Below are 20,777 nucleotides of genomic sequence, written 5' to 3' on the forward strand. Positions count from 1 at the left end.
GCCAAGTAGGAAATAAATTGACGGAGTCGTGTTTGTAACTGCGATCTGAAACGCCGTAGGGGGGACACGTTGCCTTCTCTGTGTCTTCAGATTTGTTTGACAGCGCTGTGCTGATCTTTGGCATTTCATTCTCAGAGACTGGGACTAGAGGTGGGCACTAATTGAGCGCTGCTGCCTGTGAATCAGCCCCTTGCATTCCCGCATTGAGCTCGGTAGCTTGCGTACGGGGAAGAAGAGTCTCCCAGGAAAGCATCCGTCTGATCTTGATTTGAAAGCCTCCCGAGGCGTGTGGGAGCCCATGGCAGTTCTCTGTGCTGGTTATTGCTCCCTCCCTGAGCTGTGCCAGGCCGGCTCTGCAGCGCCTGCCCCCCTCCCCTGCCACCTCTCGCGGGCTGTTTGCACGAGGCATTTTTCACGCAGGAGAAAACGTTCCCGTAGAAGTCTAGAAGCAAGCTCGATGTGCAAACATTTGGTGTGTTTTCCGTGGCCTGTAACTTGCTTTTTGAGTCCTCCTGGAGTCCACCATGGCCGGTACCAGACTGTATAAAATACAGAAATACCTCTACACGGCACCTCGGGGCACTTCTGGTGACTCCTGGCACATGTTTCCCCCTCCTCACCCTGCTGCAGTCCCCTGTCCCCTGCTCCGGCAGCGTCTGGCCCTGCGCTGGGAGCAGCCCAAGCGATAAGGACCTGGCTGCGTGCTGGCTGACCTGAATGCCGAAGGCAATTTCAAGCTGAACAGACACACATCACAGAACTGCCACGTCGCTTTCTGTTTATTTCTTGCCAGATTTGCTAATTGTTCGGGTAGTTTCGCTGCAATAAAATCTCACTCCCTCATAGCCCATCTGCTCTTAGCTGATCCTGCAGGGATGCCATAAATCTGGGCTACGACGACATATCTATTTCCATGGCAACTGACCAATGTAGCAAACAAAATCATGATGTCACAGATATCGGATCTCCGGGGCTTGAATGGGAGAATGAGACCAGGATAGGGAAGATGCCACTTGAACTCAAATGCCTGAACTGGGGACTCTCCAGAGGGAAAAACTGATCATCTCTTAAGAGTACATTCACTGATTTAAGGTCAGACCTGTCCAGTGCTCCTGAGCCACAGGTTGCTCTTTGCTGATGTCCCTCTCCCTGCTTACAGGGGTGGAAGTCACGGGCATCATCTTGCAGTGAGAGCTGTCCCGTGCCGTTGGGATGCAGAGCAAAACCTGCTGAGCCAGCAGAAGCCCACAACTCCTGCTTGCTGCTGAGCCTGGAGCCCCCCCCCCCCCTCAGACTGGGGTTGCAGGAACAAAGCTGCCCTTTCTTCTGTGCTTTCAGATGCTCACCAAGAAGAGCATGTGCTAACCCAAGGGGTGGGGATGCTGCAGGCTGCAGGTTGGGGAGCTCTGGGTTGCAGAACCATCTTGGAGCTTAATAGCAGTTGTTTGTGACACCGTGTCAGATTCCCTGGCTTTGAAAATTGAAACCCGTGGAAGAACAGTGTGGTTTTGATCTCTGCTTTTCTCCTATGGTGTTTTATATACAGTGTATTGATGTCTCATAAACCTGAGATAATCCCTTGCAATTCTCACACTGTTAAGCCTTTGCCTTCTCTGTCAGGTCCAGGCTATAGAGAAGCAGTGAGCCACTGTAGTAATCATTATGCTCTTTCTTTTTCACATCTTTGTGTAGGTTTCATGGTGCTTTTTTTCTTTTTTTTATTTGAAAAAAAAAAAAAGACATCTTCATTACTGAGCTACGAAACTGTGCTGATGTCTACAAAGACTGGCCAAGAGAGACTGTTGAGGGCTGGAGACGCATTTGTTTTCCTAGGCATTTCCAACACTGCCTGCTCAGCGAACAGCGGCGTGTTGCGCCGCAGTGACATTTGCACGCAGACATACGATGTGATCGAAGCCTTCCTGAAGGGTAACCCCCTGCTAGGAAGTTCTTTAGTGCCAGCACAGCCTGCAGATGCCATTGATAGACAACAAGCAGCTGCTCTTTTGCATCCTTGATTTTGTTGTTTCCCAGAGGCTGCCTACTGTTTCAGTCTTGTTTTCCTTCGTAGGTTCTGTGGGCACCCCACTTCCAGGGGTGGAAGTGCGCATTGCCACGGAGACCTTGAAGCACGGTGCCCGTTCCTACACCGTCCTGGCTCAGGGAGATGAAGACAACACACAGGTAGCGCTCAGCCATGTTCTCTGCTGCTTCACTCTGCCTCATGAAGAGTTCTCTCCTCCCCAGCCCTTTGAAGCCCCAAGGACCGAGGCTTGCACTGCTGTTATTCCCGGGAGCTCAGTGATGCTATTTGGAGTTTTCTCTTTCTTGTGTCCTTGTCATGGGTTACTATGGCCATGGTACGTTACAGACCACACAAGTGTTGTCTTTGATGAACAACATCTGAGAGAAAACACCCCCCCCCCCGCGTGCGAGTGGGAGGTGAAGGCTGTGATATAAGGGCTGTGGGCTACGGTATAAGAAAATGATATTGTGTCTGCTGGGGCTGTTGATGCCCCAGTGGAAGGTGAGGGGTTAAGCAGTGCCTGGCCTTTGGAAGCCGGGACAAAAAGTTGAAGTCTACTGCAGAAAGTAAAAGCAAAGCGTAGAAGGAAATTTAGATGGACCGTACTCTGGTCTAGGGTGTCACTAAATAGCTGCAGTCTTGGGGAGAGGATGAGTGATTTGTCACCCCAGAAATAGGGTCTGTGTGTATTTCACTGGGTGTGATCGGGGGTTGAGCAGTGAGAATTGGATGGGCAGGACTGGTGGCCTTGGGGTTGCATCCATTTCAAAACGGCGCAGGGGGAAACGCGTTGGGTTTCCATGGGAGTCCAGCTCCGTGCCGAGCTCCACCTGCCAGGTGATACCTGTGCCAGCAGTTCTGCCATTGTAGGGGACGGATTTCCTTGGTGGTGAAGGGGTTGGGCCCCTTTCCCCATGAGCTGCCCCGGTGTTGTGGTGCCATATGTTCCCCCCCTGCAGGAGCAGCCCCCAGCCCAGGGGTGGGGGTGTTCCGCTGCCTCAGCCCCTGTCTCTCCCCTCAGAAACGGCTGGTGAGGGTCTGCATTCCCACCACGTCTCCTCTGCACCCTCGTTGTGGGTGCAGGTCAGGTCGCCTCGGGCAGATCGATAGCCAGGTGATGTATGGGCTCGGCTGAGTGGATAGATGCTGTGTGTGCCAGAGAAATTATGGCAGCAGTCGCGTGCGCCGCGTGGGTGGGAGACAGGAGGCGTGAGATTCCACCTGAAATACGGGGCTTCACTCGTTCCTCCGGGAAAACAGCTTCTCACCTAGCCACGGGCATGCCAAGGCTTCCAGAGGAGCTTCCCGCTCTGTGGCAGGGTGTACCAGAGACACTGCTGGTGTAAGGACTGGTGAAAGGCTCAAGAAAGCCGTTATTTTTTTTTTTTTTCTCTTGATTATCTGTGCTGGCAGCTGGAGCCAGCGGGACCACGGGCAGCCCCGCATGCGGGTTGGGGTCAACTGCAGCAGGTCGCTCTGTGCATTCCGATGCCATAACGGAGCGCTGGATCCCACCCCAGACGTGCAAAATGAACCCAGGGGGAAGCTGAGAGGGGCCGCTCTGGCCAGGGACTGTGGCTTTTTTTAAAAAAAAAAAAAAAAGGTTTGCTGCTCTTTACCTTGTGTCACTGCTGTGGCATGGCAAAGCAGGAGATCTGGAGCGACCGCTCCAGTGCCAGCGCTCAACTGTCCTGTTTTATCGCTCCGCTGGATGAGTGTTGTGTTTCAAGATTTTGTCCCCTCATCCTGGTGTTAGATCTTGGCCTTTTTTTTTTTCCTCCTTGTGTGGAACTGAGACATGAAATATAATGTGTCCATTTTAATAATGATTCTATAATGCCTTTTTTACCCTAAGGGATCCCTAGGCGCTTTACCAATTAGGTCTCAGACACAAGAATCCCCAAAGTGCAGCTACTTCCAGGATAAAATGTGCATGTTTTTCTTCTGAATGATGAGAGGAAAAAATACATGATTTTTTTTTTTTTTTTTCTGCTCAATACTCCTTCACCTTCTTCTGGTTATATTGAGTGACTGGAAAAGGGGAGCCCATATGACCTGTGTCTGGTGCTGGAAGCCCACCACCCCCCAGATTGCTGAGACTCACATAACTCTTGTGTTTTCTCTGGCTTCAGGCTGCTGGAGTTTATATTTGGGGCAGAGGAATTGCCCTTTTATCCCACCATTTCTCCCATTACACCCTTCAGCTCCCAGTGTGGGAGGCTGAGGTCTATACCCAACATCTCACGGTGCTCCCAGGAGCTCCCACCAGTGCTGGTGTTGGCCCCACGCCCCTTGCTGAAATCAGCCCCGGCTGATTTTCCGTCAGGCTCTCCCTTGGGTTTTTTTTTAAATGTTCTGGTGAATTCTCAAGACATCAACCGGGGAGGGTGTGGGGAGGTGATAGAGTTTGCTCGGATAGGTTGGTCCCTCTCTGAAGGGCTGTCCCTATCTCACCCATCTTGCCCCTTGCCTCAGGGAGTTTCTTTAGGCTGAAGGGAAAGAAATGGTCCCATCTGCTTGGGGCCACCCTGGGAGACAGTGGCTGGCTGGGTACCTCCAGGACATCCTCAGCATTTCCAGGAGCAGAGCGGAGCCGGCTGCCTCCGTCCCTGGGACTGTCAGAAGGACTGTGGGACAAGGTGGGAAAAACAGTTGCTGCTCTCAGCGTGTCTTGGCAGGGATGGATGCGGGGAGATGCCAGGAGTTTGGTTTTTGTATGGCCCGGGTATGGAGTGTGACTTTCCATCGCGTAGGCCGCGCTGGCGGGCAGGTGGCAGCCGTGGTGACACACCTCTTCTCCCGGGGACGGTGTAATTTAACTGCTTGACACCTGCGGTCGCAGGCAGAGAGTCTCACCTGCTGCCCACTCCTGCCCTGAGATGCTGCTGCTGGCACACTCTGTGCATCATGCTTGGTTAATAATTTATGTCAGAAGAGAGTACGTCAGTGGAATTTATTTAAAACAAGGAGGATCTGACAGTCCAAGTGCTGATCACGCTCCATCAGTCAAAGAAAGGCCTGGCTTTGTTTAAAATCAGCTCCTGCACAGCAGAGGGGCTGTCCCGGGGATGAGAAGACCTGGTTGGTGTCACCCTCCCTACACGTGCCACCAGACAACCCTGGCATGGCCTTTTGCTTGTCCCTTATGAAAAGGGATAAACAAATACTTCCTCGTCTCCCTCGCAGAAGGGCTCTGGGGCTTACAGCGTGTTCACTGAGGGCTGGGAGCTCGTGGCAAAGGCGGAGGGGTCCCGGTGGCAGGACGGTGGTGGGGCTGGTGGCAGGAGGCACAGAACACCTGCTCTGCTCGGGTTTGATCGGAGCATCCGCAGCCCCATCCCCGCTCCAGGCATTTCTCTCCTGTTTGGCATTGATGCTATGAAAAATTACCAAATGTCACGTAATGGATTGCTGGAAATAAACACCTCCCGGCAGCCGGGCCGGCACAGGGAGCGTCTGCCGTCTGCTCCAGCTGTACGACTTTCAGGGCAGGGACCTCTCTCCGTACCCGGAAAGCGCGATGCACATCTGTGCCGCTGCGCAAATAATAACGAAACTGCCAAACCGGAGCCGGTCCCGGCTGTGGCAGGGGCACGGGGCCGTGCCGTGGGGCGGCCGTGCCCGGCAGCATGGAGGGCTGAGGGCGAGCACGGCGGGGCAGATCCGGCGGGATGCTGAGCACCCTGGTAAGAGCTGGGCTCCAAGCTGTCACTTCTCACGGCTCCTGCGAGCAGGTGATCTTGGAGCCGGGGTTAGGCGCATTGTCAGGGCAATCTGCGAGGCGTTCACACCTCGGCTCCGCTGCGCAGAAACCCTCCTGACTGGGAGCGGAAAGAGCGCCTGCCTTTGCCAAGGAAATTATTTGCTTAGCTGTGCCGAGCCTCGCAAGGTCGCCGCCTTCCCCGCTCGCGTTGGGCTGAGCTTTCGGCCTTCTGCTCCCTCTCGACTACAGAAGACAACAGACTCTCTCTGAGCTGTTTCTTCCCCACTAACACGGCCTCCCCCGTTGGATGCCGGGGCATCGCGCCGTCTCCTTTCACCTCGTCACCCTTTGGACACGTTTGTGTGTCCTGCCCCAGTGAGGTGCAAACAGGAGCTCGGCGGGGGAAGGCGTGTGGGTGGCAGGAGCGGGGAGGTGGGGAGCCTTTCTGCTTTGCCATCCGGTAAGTGCCCGAGCTCGCAGCAGGGGACTGCTGTAATTTGCAAAGCTGGTTTCTGGCACACCCTGAAGATCAATAATCTACTTAGCTGAAAGTTTGCCGGATCTCTGCTCCTCCCTTCGTTTTCTCCCATCCCTTGATTAGAGTGCTGGATTCCTCTCACGCCCCTGCTCCAGCCTGCCGATCTCGCAGCTCTCCTGAGCCTTGTGCTCCGTCACATCCCGTTTGCTCACGTTTTCTGGCTGGCTCTCACGCCGCTTCCTTGCGAATCGTTGCTGCACCCCGAGCCGTGAGCTGAGCCGAGACGCAGCCGCGGGCCGTGGGCCGTGCCCTGCCTGAAGCTGCACCGTCACTGCCAACGCCAAAGCGAGGTGCTGCAGCCTGACGAGACCCCCATGCTGCCTGCTCTGCTCCCAGCCGAGGATGCCCTGTGACCTGGCCTGGGACAGCGTGGGCACTCCCCGTCCGGGTCACAGCGCCCTGGCACAGTGTCCCCCACCTCCTCCCTGCACAGGACCGTGGCGATGCTGAGCGTGGGCCCCCGGAGAGAGCGCTCCAAGGGCTTCTCCTCCACTGCTTCCCCGGGGAGCGGAGGGGTGGGAGCAGATGTCGGGGCACAGCAGCAGCTTTGCCTTCTTGGAGCCATCCCAGCTCTTGCTCCTGTAGCCACTCACGCCCGAAGCGGTCCCTAAACTTTTAACCTACCTTAAGCAGCTGCCTGTTGAGTGTCCGACCACATAGGCAGGCTCCGTAATCCTTACCCACAGCCCTGGGTGCTTTTTCTCCTGGTCTTTTTTTTTTTTTTCCCCATAACTTTTTGGCAGCCCGGGGATGCTTCTCTCGCCGTGCCTGGCTCCGGCGCACAGGAAAGGGTTACAGCTCTCCAGCACTGAACGTTGAGGTTTGCTTTGTTCGGTGCGATGCATATTTCATACGCTTAGCTTCCCAGCTGGCAGAGGCCTGGAAACCCTGCAAGCTGTCGGGTATTGTCTCTCTCCTTCTTTATTTGTTTGTTTGTTGGTTGGTAGGTTTTTTGGGTTGTCATTTTTGCTGGAATTTTTTTTTTTTTTTTCCCTTTTCCAAATTGCTCGCTCGCACGAAAGCCAAACCCCAGTCCCTGACAATAGGGGTCTATCAATAGATAAATGGTTTCACAGCTGTATCTAATGCCGTGCTCTAGCCAGGGCTTTTATGGCGAGTAATTTTCTCGTGATGAGGCTGCGAAGGGAGCCGTGCGGGACGCATGGGTTGCAGGAGCTGGCAGCAGGAGGACACTGCAGCCATGGGCTTTTCTCCCCGCCCCCGCCCCCAAAGATTGTAATTATCTCGTTGTTTATCCATATGCAAGCTGTCGTCCTGGATGGGAACCGGCTCGGCTGCGGCCATCCCTCCCAAAAGCCACCAGCATCTCGTGGCCCCTCCTCCCCGTGCCCCCCGCGTCTCTGCCATCTGCTAGCAGCTTGCTGCTGGTTGCCAGCACCTCCGCGGGGCTGCGGGCGTGGGGGGCGGCTGCCACCGTCACCCTTTGTTATGACCAGAGGTCTTGGCTGTTGATGCCCCTGTGGAGGGGACCAGGAATGGCTCCACCTCGCTCATGGTCATCCCAGATCTCCCAGAGAACCAGTGGGGAGGTGCTTGGTCACCGCTGAGCTCCCAGGTGTCCTCCGAGGTCTGGGCACCCCCGTGGGTGGGTGCTGTGGATTTGGGTACTTGGCACCTCTCTGGGCCAGGTCCCCCTTGGAGGTGCTGTTACACATGTACCTCTTGCGTGCTGTCTCCTCTGTCTCATCCATACAGGTGCTTTGGAACAGCTGGTGCCCACGTACTGGCTCTTCTGCCTGTAGCTCCTGGGGCTGGAGACAGGCACGTGCCAGCCGTGACTGGTGTTCCTGAAAACGGGCAGGTACCGACATGCTGGTGCGGATGAGACCGCCTAGCCCCGGCACTCCTGGCTCTGGCTGTCCCAAGCATCCGCCCTGATTTATTCCCTTCCTATTCTGATCAGACCTCAGCCTAAAATTGTTCTTTGTCCGCCCTGCTCCTACACTTCCAGAACATCTCTCCTCCCAATGGCACAATCTTTCATCTGTTTTCTTGTCCCTGCTGCACCTCACCCCTGTGTGCTGGTGCCTCGCCCAGGTCTCTCCATGCTGAACCTTACAGCTCACTGCCGTAGGTGCAGGACGTGCCGTGTGGTTCTGAAGCCTGGTAGAATGTCTCTGTCAGGACAGCAAGTCGCTGATTCAAGGTCAAACCATTACCTGGGACTTGGGGTGAAATTCAAGTTGAGCTGCAGAGAGCTGAAGGCTGGCTGAGGGGGCTGGCTGGCTACCGCAGAGGCTCGCGGGATGCTCTGGGCTTCATCTCCTCTGCCTGGGTCTTTGCCCACCTCACGAATCTTGCCTTCAGCCCCATGATCTCTCCCATCAGTAGCCGCCTCCCGGGCAGGCAGCGTGGGGAACGTGTTGTTGAAGGAAACCACGATCAGATCTGCTGCTTTTCTTGTATCTGGAACATCAGTCCTCAGGTTTTCTGGCACAGTCCACCTATGGTTAACTCATGCTGCATTTTTTTCCCGTTTTCCATCTGCCTCTGCCTCTTCCAAGAACTCCTTCCAAATCCCTCGCAGTGTTGGATGCTGCAGTTGTGTATCTTCCAGTTAGGAATTCTGTTTCACCCTGTTCCTCTCATCTCCCTTGTATCCTGTTTTGTGTCCTGCCCAAATAATTCAAGTTTCTCCACTTTGTTGCCCAGGCTGCTTTTGTTACTGTATAAACGTTTTAGCTGCTTCTCATTGATCACATCCAGTGCCTTAGTCAACTTGGTCAGTAATTGCCTTCTCATATGTATTTGTATCTCCTTCCTTCTTTCTGTCTGCCTTCTCATTTTTTTTTTTTTATTTGTGGCCATAACTGTATTTTATTTCTTCCTGGTAGTAAAAGTGGAGGCAGAGATTATACTAGCACCATGTCCCCTTGTTTCTCAGCTGAAAACTTCTCTTCTCACAGGAGCAGCCTTGATCCCAGACACTGAAATTGAATCCATCTGTCAAGAAGAACCCTCTTTCCATGAGTGTTTCCTTTGAGCTAGCCTTAGTCATAGCAAGATCTCTGTTCATCTCTTTATTATTGTTTTATGCCTTTATTCCTCCTTGTAGCAGGGGAAAGACTTGGGATGTGTGTCCTTGACCCCTTCACCAGGCCAGCAGCCTTGGTTCTCCCAACATGAGGGTGGGTGGGTTCCCTTTTGGTCCCCTCATGGCTGGTTTTGGTTTTCAGCCCTTTTCTGTATCTTTGCCTGTGCCAGGAGAGCCTGGGAGCCTGGAGTGTTCACGTTTGGTGTTGTGAGCCGTGAGATGAAAGCGGGTTTCTTGCCAGCACAGTTGCTGGTGCTTATTTCTACCTGATTTTTGCAACTTCACCCCTGAGTCCTGAGCTGTGGGTTCAACCGGCATGCTTACAGCGTGCCTCCACCCGTGATAGGCCTGTTGGACCTCTGTTGGGGCTTGGAGATGTTGGCCAAAGAGCCCTGGCCATGGTGGGGAGATGCTGAAGCATGGAGGCCAGAAGAAAAAGGGACAGACTCTGCCCCAGAGCGCTTCCAGCCAAAGGGAGGAGGGGACAGCTTAGCACGAGGAAGCAATTAGAGGTTCTCGGGCAGCGTGATCGTCTGTAGTCACAGCACATCAGAGCCTTGCTGACCTCGACTTTTAAGTGAGGCTTATGAAAAATGAACCAAAGGTGGGCTGCTAATTGAATCCTTGCCTGGTCCTCTGCCTGCCCCCGAGCACAAAATCGGAGCGGGCTTTGTGAGGGCATGTCAGGAGCCTTTCTCTAATGAAGAGAGCTGAGGGAGTGGGAAGATGTGCTGACATCTCGCCTCGTTTATTATCTTCTGAAGCCTGCAAACAAGAGGGATGAGAACAGCAGCGTGGGGAGCGGTTGGTGTTTCTGGAATAGTGTTACACATCTAATTTATGGTGTTAATATAGATCAAGAAGTTTTGGGTCCATGGAGCAACTGCGGGAAGGACTGACCTTTCCCAAACTTGGGTTGTTTTCTGTGGTTCTTTTGGGATCATCTGGAGTTAATCAGTCTGGTAACTTTCAAAAATCAGTATTGCCTAAAAATACATACAGTCACTTTTGTTTTCAGTGGAGCAACATTTGCTGTAAGTAGAGGGTTGGCTTTTTTGAAAATAAGTTTCGGTGTTCCAGCTCCACTGTGCACCAGCCTTGCTTTTAAATTTATAACCCTCCAAAATGAAAAGTAAATTGATTGTGTTATTCCCAGCCCTTTTATAAAAGTTAACATTGCAAAAACAGATGTGAAATGTGGCCTCGCAGATTACAGTCTGGGCTTGGGGTTTTTGGTCAGGTTTTTTTTTTTTTTTTTTCCTTTCTCTCTCTCTGCTGTGTCCCCGAGGAGCAGAAATCTGCCTTTTTCCAGCAGGAGGAAAATTGTTCTGTGTCTGAATTGCCTCCTGCTAGCCTTCTGCAGGATGCTGCAGGACACGGAGCTCAGAGGAACGATAATGCTTTTACAAAAACACGCGACTTAGCAGGGAATTTTTAATTATGAATGTGCACAAGAGTTCAGATTGCCTGGGAATTTGGTAATGCTTTAGCAAGCCTCACACCTCTAGGACATCCATTCAGCTATGGCCCAGGGAGACAGTGATTAAAAGGCACTGTCAAGCGGATTATTGGTCTTCAGCTTCCTTTGAGGAGGCAGGTGGGCATGTCCTCGCCTCCCTCGTCACCCACCACACCAGGGCTGGATGCAGCGTCATCCCCTGGGCTGGAAAAGCAGAGTCTGGGCAAAGCCTGGGGCTCCCGTGTTTCTCCAGCCCAGTGGGGGCTGAGCTGTTGGGTGTCACGTTGGCGCAAGGCTTTGCTGTATTGCAGCAGTCCCAGAGCCACCAAAATCTTGAAGTGGTGAGTGACTGGTCTCATCCGTGCTCTGCAGGTCTTTAGGCTTCGTTATATTCTTTTCCGTGCTCTGATATGTTTAAAAAACCCCCAAAGACCCAAAACAGAAAAAAAGTTCCTCAGCGAGAACTGCTAAAAGGCCTCCATCACTTCCATAAACCTCACACATATAAATTATTGCCTTCTATTAGTCACTTAAAAGGCTAGGTTGCTTAATTATTTTCATCACAGTAATCACTTATTTACAAGGTGGGGAAAAGTGCCAAGCACTTCCAAGCCGAGCAGCGCAGTAGGGCTGTGGCAGAGGAGGCAGGGCTGCAGAACATTTCCTTCCTCCCCACGAATGTAAATGCTTTTGCTTTTCTTGGTTGTGTCAGTGATGGTGCCCAGCCCCTGCGCACCCCGGGCTGCTCTCCCTGTTCATCCCAGGGTGGTGGGAGCTGCAGGAGTGCAGTTGGCTGTGGGCAAATGGTTTTTTGTGGAGTATGGACTGTGCAGGAGTCGGAATGTGAGCTGGGGCGGGTAGGAGGGGGAGCGGGGTCCCCGGGGTGGAAGTGTAAGTAGGGGAGAGTAAAAGGAGAATGATATGAGATCTGGAGGGCCATAAGACGCCCTCCACCCCGCTCCACTCCACCCCATCCCCAAACTGCTCTGCGAATGTGCTGCCTCGTGCTCTGGGGTGCAAGAGTTGTGAGATCCCTTTTAGGTCCCTTCCAGAGAAGATGCTCTGATCCGCAGCCTTTGGTACCCACCCAGGAAAGAGGTTCAGGTTATTTGCAGGACCACAAGGGGAAGGAGGGGTCTGGCAGAAGCTAAATGTGTCCCCCTAAAACCTGCTTGCAACCTGAAGAAGGTGTTTGTTTTCTTCTCCTGAAAGCTTGTCTGCCTCCTTCTGATTCCATCAGCCCGCTCACAAGTGATTCCCTCCCCTTCCACACCTCGCGTTCCAGCTTTCGCTCTGTGTTTTCCACATGTTTCTGCTTAGGAATCCGCAGTGCCTCCCCTGCTTCCCAGCGAGAGTCACGCCGCTCTGAGCCAACCTCCATAAAAGCCCCTAATTCCTTTAAAGTCCATTACAAGCTCCTCTCCCGCAGGTCCCGGCGGAGCGCGGGGCAGCGTCTATCGGAGACCGCAAGAAAACAAATGGCCACTTTGAACAAATCCCAGGGCCTCGTGCCAGGCGGGGATTCCCAGCTATTTACAAACCGCCCTCGCTTCCTCCTAATAAAGAGGTAAAATGGAAGCAGGGAAAATATGCATTTTATAATCAACCAGATTTAGTCCTTCGAAGGATTTATTACAACCTTTTCTTTTCAGGCGTGGAAAATGTAATCTTATCTAGTTTGCCGGCTGGCCCAGCGCAGCTCGCCGGCTCGGTTTTACAGCAGAAAGCTATCAACCAGCAACCTTTGGGGGCACGCTGTGCCTGGGTGTTAAAGTCCCTCGAATGCATGAAAGCAGTTGAAACGTGTATTAAAATACGGCACTAGGAGAGGAGGATATCTGCGCAATTAGCACGCTGAGGCTTTCAGCAGCTCCTCGCGACGTCGATCTGGTGCATCGGCAACGGGGGCCGCTGAGATTTGATGGAGGAAGAAAACAAACACGCTGCTGCTGCAAAAACCCCGCGTTCGGAGCGGGTTAGCAGCCAGCTAGCTTGGTGCACGTGGGATTTTAGCAGGGATCAGATGCAAGGGGTTGTAGGAGATAAATGCCTTGAACCTTGAATTTTAATTGATGCTGTGTGCGAGCAGCAGAAGCTGCTGGCGCTGGGGTGGTTTGCGTCCCCTCTGCTACGCTGGGGAGCAGTGCCAGTGACATTCAGAGTTCAGCAAGCAAAATCCTATTAAGATAACGTCACGGCCTTTCTGTTTTACTGTTTGCAAGCCAGCCGTAACATCATTAAATTACACAACAGGGAGGTGCCTGCTGCCAAGGAGCTCTGCTCGAGATAAGATGTGGGTTGAGCCGCTGCCAAAATTTGAGTTGATATGACAAGAAATTTGGAGCGGGTTCAAGGCTTGATTCACACAAGACATCGCAGCGCACAGGTAAACACTGTGCAGGATTGGTCCCAGGGGCAGCTCTGCTGCTCTGAGCGGGCTGTGGAGGTGGAGTGGCAGTGCCTGTGCGGGGCAGGGCTCAGCCAGGCAGGCTGAGGCTGAAGGCGTTTGTAGTAGCCAGATTTACTCCCGTTCTTGCCTTCAGCGCCGACAAGCAGAAGACAAACTCTGGCAGGATCTGTAGATGAAGCTCAGGCAACTGTTCGCAGGTCCCCGCCATCCTTACCTCCGCCACCCACTCCCCAGCCCTTTCGGAGGAGTCGGAAGCAGCCCGACAGCTAAAGGGATTGACTTCGGAGGTACTCGCAGTGGTAACTGAAACGCCTGCGGTGTGAGGGCAGTTTTGGTAGTCAGTGTCTGTACCTGAGCTGGGGCGGATGGGACCCAGCGGGGTTTGCAGGGAGGTGAGCGGCGTGGAGTTGCCCCCCGGGAGGGGAGGTGTTGCTGGCAGCGGTGTAAGGGCTGGGTTACCCCCAAGATGGGCAGAACTGGAACTGGGAAAACTGGTGACACTGGGTTGTGCAGGGAAGTTGCTTGTTTTATGATGCCACGGCTGGACCGGTGGCAAAAGGAGTGAGAAGGAAGAGCTGCACTGTGAAACCACACGCAGCCTTTGTAGCAGCACGGAGACCCTCCTTGTCCCCTGCGTCACCCACCACGTCCCCCTACATGGGCTTTGTGCCTCTTTCCCTTTTGCTGCCTCAGGTCCGGGCAGGTTTGGCCCTGGGCTCTCCTGGACCTCAGGTTTCTCAGCTTGTGGATAGTCTGGTGTTCAGGCTCCCTCTTTCAGATCCTCTGGAGAGAACTCATCCAGCACCATCCTCACCTTGCCATCTTTCAGCCAAACTCCTGTCATCAGCATTAACCACCTTTTTCTCCTGCAGCATCTTCCAGGCAGTTGAGATGATGCAGAGCCAGGGCTCTGGGGCTCAGCCCAGCCTGTGACACACAGAGGTTTTTAGGCAGTTCTGTAGAAGTGCCTGGGCTGTGTGTCCACAGATCCTTGTGTCACCCCATCTTCCAAGACATCGGGAAGAAATTACTTAAAAGATTGTGCCTTAAAAGCAGCTTTCTAAGCATTTTCCATTAGAGAAGCTTTGTTTCCATCAAAGGCTGCGCAGAGGCACAAAGCCTGCCCTGCCCTGGGATTCTGCCCGGCGCTCCACTTCTGCTATTACTGCTTTCCCTCGCGGCTGCGTTTCTGGCACCGCTGACTTTCGGGGGTCCCAGATGGATCTGGTCCGTGTCGCGGCAGCTCGAGTACAAGTGGCTGGGAGTTCCTGTTCCCAGGCTGTTCCCTGCGAAGGGATGGAGCTGCGTGTACAAGCACATCTCGCGGTGACTTTCCGTCCCAGCAGCGGCTTTGCACATCTTCCCCGCAAAGGGCTTCAGGTTAACACGGTCCCACGAGCGGTGCGATGTTCGTGCCTCTCTAGTGCCTCATCTCTTAGCCGGTCTGCGTCCTTATAATTACAAAGCGATGTATGTGCAGGGGAGATGAGATACCGTCAGGCAAGCCTGTGACCTTCCTGCGATTCTCCAGTTTCCATAACAGCAGGATATTTGTTTTGTTGCCATAGAAAACCTGCCTGTGCAGGTTTGCAGGGTACCGAGTTGTCACTACAACCATTGCCTTCCAGTGAGCCTGAAAGGAGCTGCGTGTCCCTGAGAACAAATCAGATGGTGTTTCCTGCCACCTCCTCAGGAAAAAAAAAGAAGTGTTAGATTGACAGTTTCGGAAAGCGAAGTTTTCTATCTATCAACAGAGCAGGCAGCAGCATGGCACGGTCACGGGAGCGCCTCGTCCCCTGCATCGCCCGGCTGCGGCGGGCAGGAGGATGGTCCTTGTCCCTGAGGACGCTGCAAATCCAGCGCCTCTAGGATGTGGCTGGTGGCCGGTGTCCCCCGGGGCTGCTGTTTTGGTGGCCAAGCCATGGACTCACCCCTTCAGCTCGCTGCTGCTGGCGCTGCCAGATGTATGAGATGAACAGACCTGGAGGGCAGCAGCGCTCAGGGAGGCGTGGGTCTTTCAGGAGGCAGCCTGTGTGCCCTGCTTCCATCCATCCCCCGAGGGGAAGGGCAGGCTCACCCAGGGAGATGGGAGAGGGGCTCCCTGAGCGGGTGGGTGCCCTCATCAGGGTGCCTGGAGATCGCACAACATGCCGTCTCTACTGGTGCCCCCCCAGCATCCCGCTCCCCCCACCGTGCTGAGGCTCTGAGCGCAGCAAGTAGGGATGGGGGAATTTCCCAAATTGTTCCCTGGGAGAATCCCAGAATCACCTGGTTTGGAAAAGTCCTTGCAGCTCCTCCAGCCCAACCATGACCCTCCCCCTGACCGTTCCCAACTCCCCCAGATCCCTCAGCGCTGGCTCAGCCCGACTCTTCAACCCCCCCAGGGATCCCGGGGACTCCCCCCTGCCCTGGGCAGCCCATTCCAACGCCCAACAGCCCCTTCTGCACAGAAATCCTTCCTCAGAGCCAGCCTGACCCTGCCCTGGGCAGCTTGAGGCCATTCCCTCGGGGCCTGGCGCTGGGGCCTTGGCTCCAGAGACTCATCCCCCCTCTCTGCCCCCTCCTGGCAGGGAGTTGCAGAGGGTCAGGAGGTCTCCCCTCAGCCTCCTCTGCTCCAGACTGAACCCCCCCAGTTCCCCCAGCCGCTCCCCAGCAGACCTGTGCTCCAGACCCTGCCCCTGACAGAGGCTGGTGGGTGCTGTGGTGGGAGCAGGGTGCAGAGAGCTCTTGTGAAGCTGGTCTGCATCAGGCCACCCAGGGCTCAGAAAGGACCATCCCTTTCCCAAGAGTATTTCCAGACCTTTTTCCAAGAGCGTTTCCCACACGTTTACGTGCGAGCCCTCCCCTCTGCCAGCAGCTGGAAGGTGTCAGCCTGCCTGGACTGCAGTTCCAGGGTGGCAGTTCTTTTCAGCTAACACAGATGTGTATTTTCAGTGGTTTTGAGCATCAAAGGCACTCAGGCGAGTCCTTCACCTGAGGAAAGTGGTCCTGCCGGTGGGCGGGCTGCGTCGGAGGGTGGTGAAGGCTGGGAGGGCACACGGCGTGGGTCCTGCTTGTCCCCACTGCGGGGGACAGACGGCGGGGGCGATGCAGCCGCTCCCCGGGGTGCATTCCCTGTGTGCTTGTCCTAGGTGACACCGGGTCTCGAGGGCCAAGAGGGGGAACTGCTCGTGAAGGGACCCTCCGTCTTCCGCGAGTACTGGAACAGACCCAGAGAAACAGCAAACGCCTTCACCCCCGACGGCTGGTTTAAAACAGGTACCGCGGGGGGAGAGGAGGGCAACAGCTCCGGGCTGGCTCCCGGGGTTCTCCGGCTGCTGGGGGGGGTTTGGAGATGGGGGGTCACAGCCTGGCTGGGGGTGCGGGCTGGCCACGCTTCCAAACACCGGGCTCAGGGCCGGGCTTCGCTTGCGTTGGTCATAATTAGCCAGCCAAGAAATGGGTGGTTTGGGGTTGCTTGCTTGTAAGTATAATATACGGGTGCTTAATGATTTCTGGGGATTAAATTTTGCAAATGGGAGGGTTTTGGCTTAATTTACACGGGGGCTTTGTCAGCTCCGAGGGGCTGGGTCCGTCCTGCTGCCCCTCTCGGCGCGGTGTCCGCGGGGGAGTTTGTCCTGCTCACGGCTGAGTGTTTGAAGACAAGGTGTGTAGGGTCGAAGGCAGGAGCACGGGCAGCGCGGCCGCGAGGGGTGGGCTGGGGTCGTGGGCTTGGCCACCGGCGTCACGAGGGAGCTTGTCAAGGAGTCGTCATTTGTCAGAAAGTACTAATGGATGGAGCGCTGAACTTTCTGGGGGAGAATCACAGCGGGTGTCTTCAGTGGGGGAGCGGTTCAGGAAGGGGTTTTGAAATTGCCAGAACATTTTTTTAAAGTGAAAAGTCTGAGCCTTCCAAACAGACTTTTTAATTTGAAACCAAGGCTCATTTTATTTTTACATGATAAGTTATGGAAATGCAAAGGAAATGTTTCTTTTTCTGGGTTTTCTCAGGATTTGCCTTTGCTTTTCAAGAGCAGGAAAAGTTTCTGTAACAAAAATGTTTCCAGGGATGGGGAGACGTCTGGTATTTGCTTCTTTCAAATCAAATCTCACCGGAAGATAATACCTCAGTGATAATAATACCTATTGCGGGTGGGTCCTCTGTGAGCCTTGGGAGGTTTTATCAAATATTTGCAAAGAGAAAAAAGATCCTGGTAGCCTGTGATAGCAGCAGCTTCCTTTGGGCCAGTCCCTACTCTGGCTGGGAGGGCAAGTTTTTGGAGGAGAACTTTTAAGCCTAATCCTGCTCCTCACGTGGGATAAATTCAAGAGGATACCAGGCTGAAGACCTTTCTCGAAGGGGATAGATGTGACAGGCCATGAATAAGTGATGTGCTCCAACTGCCGCCTCCCGCTCTGTGCACGGCGCGGTCAGACACCTCCTCCCTCAGAGGTTCCCGTCCCCCGGCGCCGTTCTGCGGTTTGGATTAAATAGGGAGGGAGGCTCCAGCCCAGCTGCCGGTCGGTATCGGTGTGCCCACCTTCCTGCTGCCCCCGCCGCCCGCGGGGAGCCCCCTGGGCACCGGGGTGGATACAGGCAGCGGGGTCTCTCTGCCTGCCCCGAGCCCGACCGCTGGTTCATCTTGCCAGTGCAGCAGCGCGGGCTGGCTCGTCTCTGCCCAGCCTTAACACCTCCCCATTGCCCTCTCTGCTGTGTGTGAGCAGCGCCGTCGAGGCAGGACTCAGGCTGGATTTCTGATGCCTTCTGCGTAATCTTATTTATTTACGGTTCTTGAAGAAGCTGTGATTTATTATTATTGTTATCCCGAAGCAGGCGCGGCGCTGCCCTGCTGGCAGTGTCACCACGGGTCCCCATCCCGGGCGAGTACCGCGGGCTGGGACCGGAGCATCGTCAGGCGATGTGCAGGGTGCAGGGCAATCAGCTTTAAAAATTTTTTTAGTCAACACTCCTGATGAATATTTCAGATGCAAAGGAATAGCATGCATTAATTATTGCAAAGAGATGTCTTTAGGAGAAAATGATTTTGAAATTCAGTTTAATTTCATTGTAATGCGCTGCAAACAGGAAGGGAGTATGTGTGTTTAATTGGCTCTCGGGGGTAAGGCCGGGAAGATGGCATGCCTTTGTCACAGGCCATTAGTGATACAGACTGCATAATGAGAGAGTACAATCAGCTCACAGCTGCCGGCTCCTACGGGGAGAGAATGATATTAAATAGAAATCAGTATAAATTAAACTTAACCCTTTCGCTAGCTGAGCAAAACTCAGAGCGAGAATAAAGGGCGGGGGGGGGCGTGGAGACAGGCGTGAGGGGTTTGGGCTGGGTTGGGGGTGCCCAGCCAGCAGCAGACCCCTGGCCATGCTGCCTCCCCGACATCCCCCACCGCTGCCTAGGGAGGACAGCAGGCTTTTAACTCTCTTCCCCATCCCGTTCCCCCACTCTCTGCCTTTCTTTCCTTTCGCTCCTCTCCTGACCGCTTGCTCCGTCTCGCAGACGTCGGGTCAATAGGGCTATTTTTTTTCCCAAGCCTCATTTAGCTGGCGGTGCCGTGAGTGTGCCCCATCACCCCTCACTCGCCCTGCCTGTCCCCACCACAGTGACAGCCTTCGGGGATCACTCGGAGATGGCAAACATCCCTGGGGTGGTAAAACCCCAGTTCGGGGAACCGAGGAGGTTATATGTTCCATCCTAGCAACGGGGGTGTGGAGGGTGAATTACCCCCGTTAAGCAGCGGTGAGTAATTTCGGAGCGGAGACTGTGCTGGCAGAATCCAAAAGAGGCAAAACCTGGGTGCTGCCGGGCCGTGATCTGCTCTATCTGCCATTTGCAGGCTGTACCGTGGATGTTTTAAAGGCGAGGCTGTGTGCGTGCGCACGGTGCTCCCAAAACCCAGGCGATGTATTTCCGAGGCCGCACTAGCGTTGTCTCACCTCTGGAGCCGTATGTGGGTCCCTACCAAGTGACCTGCAAGTCACCTAAAGCGGGTGACGGTGTGATTGCAGGCGGTGGCCGGGTCCCCCCCATCCCTCAAGGATGCAGGGAATGTGCACTCAGCAGTGACAGGGACGAGTTTTGGAGAGGGAGACTGTGGGTAACTCCTCTGCTGTCATGGTTAACAGCGATCCCAAAAACCAGCGGGTCAGCAAATGAAGAGTAATTCCTGTGAGGGCAACCCCAGCGTGCTGCTCATGTGTGCCTTGCTGGGAGCCCGTCCCTGGAAGGACACAGCTCTGGGGTGGCACTACACAGGGAGGGGTGTCCTGTGGCTGTCACTCCCTGTGCTGTTAAACAGAAGGCGGGGGGATGTCTCAGCATCCCCTCCCCGTGCATCGCTCCCGCCTCACGAGGTGTTTGACCAGCCTGGGGCTCTACCTGGGAATCCCTCCTCGGAGTTCACACACACACAAAGCCAAGAGTCACCTGAGCTCGTTCCCTCTGTTGGTTTTGTGATCGGAGTTAACAGGAACTGCTGCGCGGGGCTCGCGTGGTCGGAGGGCCAGTTCCCCTCATACCTGCCCCCGGGGAGAGGGACGACGCTCAAGCCCTGCCAGCCGCCTGCTGAAGTGCTCCATCCGCTCCGCCGGCTGCTTCCCGCAGTGCAGGGCTCACGGAGGAATCTTGAATTTCTAAGTCTTTTCTGGCTACAAGTCATTTGTTTCCCCAGTGCCTTCCTCAGGCCGTTTCTCTGTTTCTGGTTGCTCTTCCTACAAATTGAGTTATCGTGTTTTTTTGTCAGAAAGTAGAGGAACCAAAAAAAAAGTCAATGCTTAATAGCAGCGGTTGTTTTCCTTGCCGATTGACAGCTCCTTTATTAAAATCCCCTTTTCTCCCATGAAACTCTCTTCCCCAAGAAAACAACCTCACGTTGAGCATTGGGGATGGTCATTCCCTCCGTGACGGGACACAAAAAATAGCGATGCAGACTGTGGCCAGCAGCCCTCTCCCCACAGCGTGCTCCTCCTGCAGCTCCCTGCTCCGTTTCTAGGGAAATCTCGGAAAGACCAGACATTCCGTGCAACAACTGCAAACCTGAGTGGCCTCCCCCCGGCTGAGAGGCAAACCCTGTGCAGGAGGCTCCTGCAGGCATCCCTCTGTGAACGGGCCCTTTTTGTGCCTCCAGTTAGAGAAGGAACAAGTACGTGTGTGTGTGTGTTATGGGGAAAAAAAAGGAGGTCAAAAGACGTGGTGCTGCAGTGACTTTTTGATGAATTCAAGATCGTGGCTCTTTTGAGAAGCATCTGAACTGGTGGTGTTGTGTAGGTGATTTACTGTTGCTCCCGTCCTCTATTCCCTCCGATTTGCGCCGCTGTCTGCCCATCTCTCTCATTTCCATCGGAGTGAATTTGATTATTTTTATTGTATTAACGCTGTTGACAGAGCTGCTTAGATCAAAGTCCCCTCCAGCCATTTCCAGGGAGGCTGCTGGGTATCCACCTGCTGTCATGCATCCAGGCAGCCCCGAGCCCTCGGAGACTGAGACAAACCTAAAGGAAAAATGAGACAAACCCAAAGGAAAAATGAGACAAACCCAAAGGAAAAATGCCTGTGGCCGTCCGTCTCCTGTCGCTGCGACACCTTCCCAGC

The 20,777-nt window shown here is 54.3% G+C and overlaps 1 protein-coding gene across 3 annotated transcripts in view; it reads left to right on the plus strand.

The window, feature by feature from the left end:
* Positions 1–20,777, plus strand: part of ACSF3 (acyl-CoA synthetase family member 3) — a 63,536-nt gene that overhangs the window by 19,527 nt on the left and 23,232 nt on the right. For all 3 annotated transcript variants that reach the window (XM_074913398.1, XM_074913397.1, XM_074913400.1), the window contains 2 exons: positions 2,072–2,184; positions 16,323–16,449. In XM_074913398.1, the coding sequence (XP_074769499.1) occupies positions 2,072–2,184; positions 16,323–16,449 (240 nt within the window). The remainder of the gene's footprint in view (positions 1–2,071; positions 2,185–16,322; positions 16,450–20,777) is intronic.

The sequence above is a fragment of the Athene noctua genome, chromosome 9 (genome assembly GCF_965140245.1).
Source record: "Athene noctua chromosome 9, bAthNoc1.hap1.1, whole genome shotgun sequence".
Classification (NCBI taxonomy): Eukaryota; Metazoa; Chordata; class Aves; order Strigiformes; family Strigidae; genus Athene; species Athene noctua.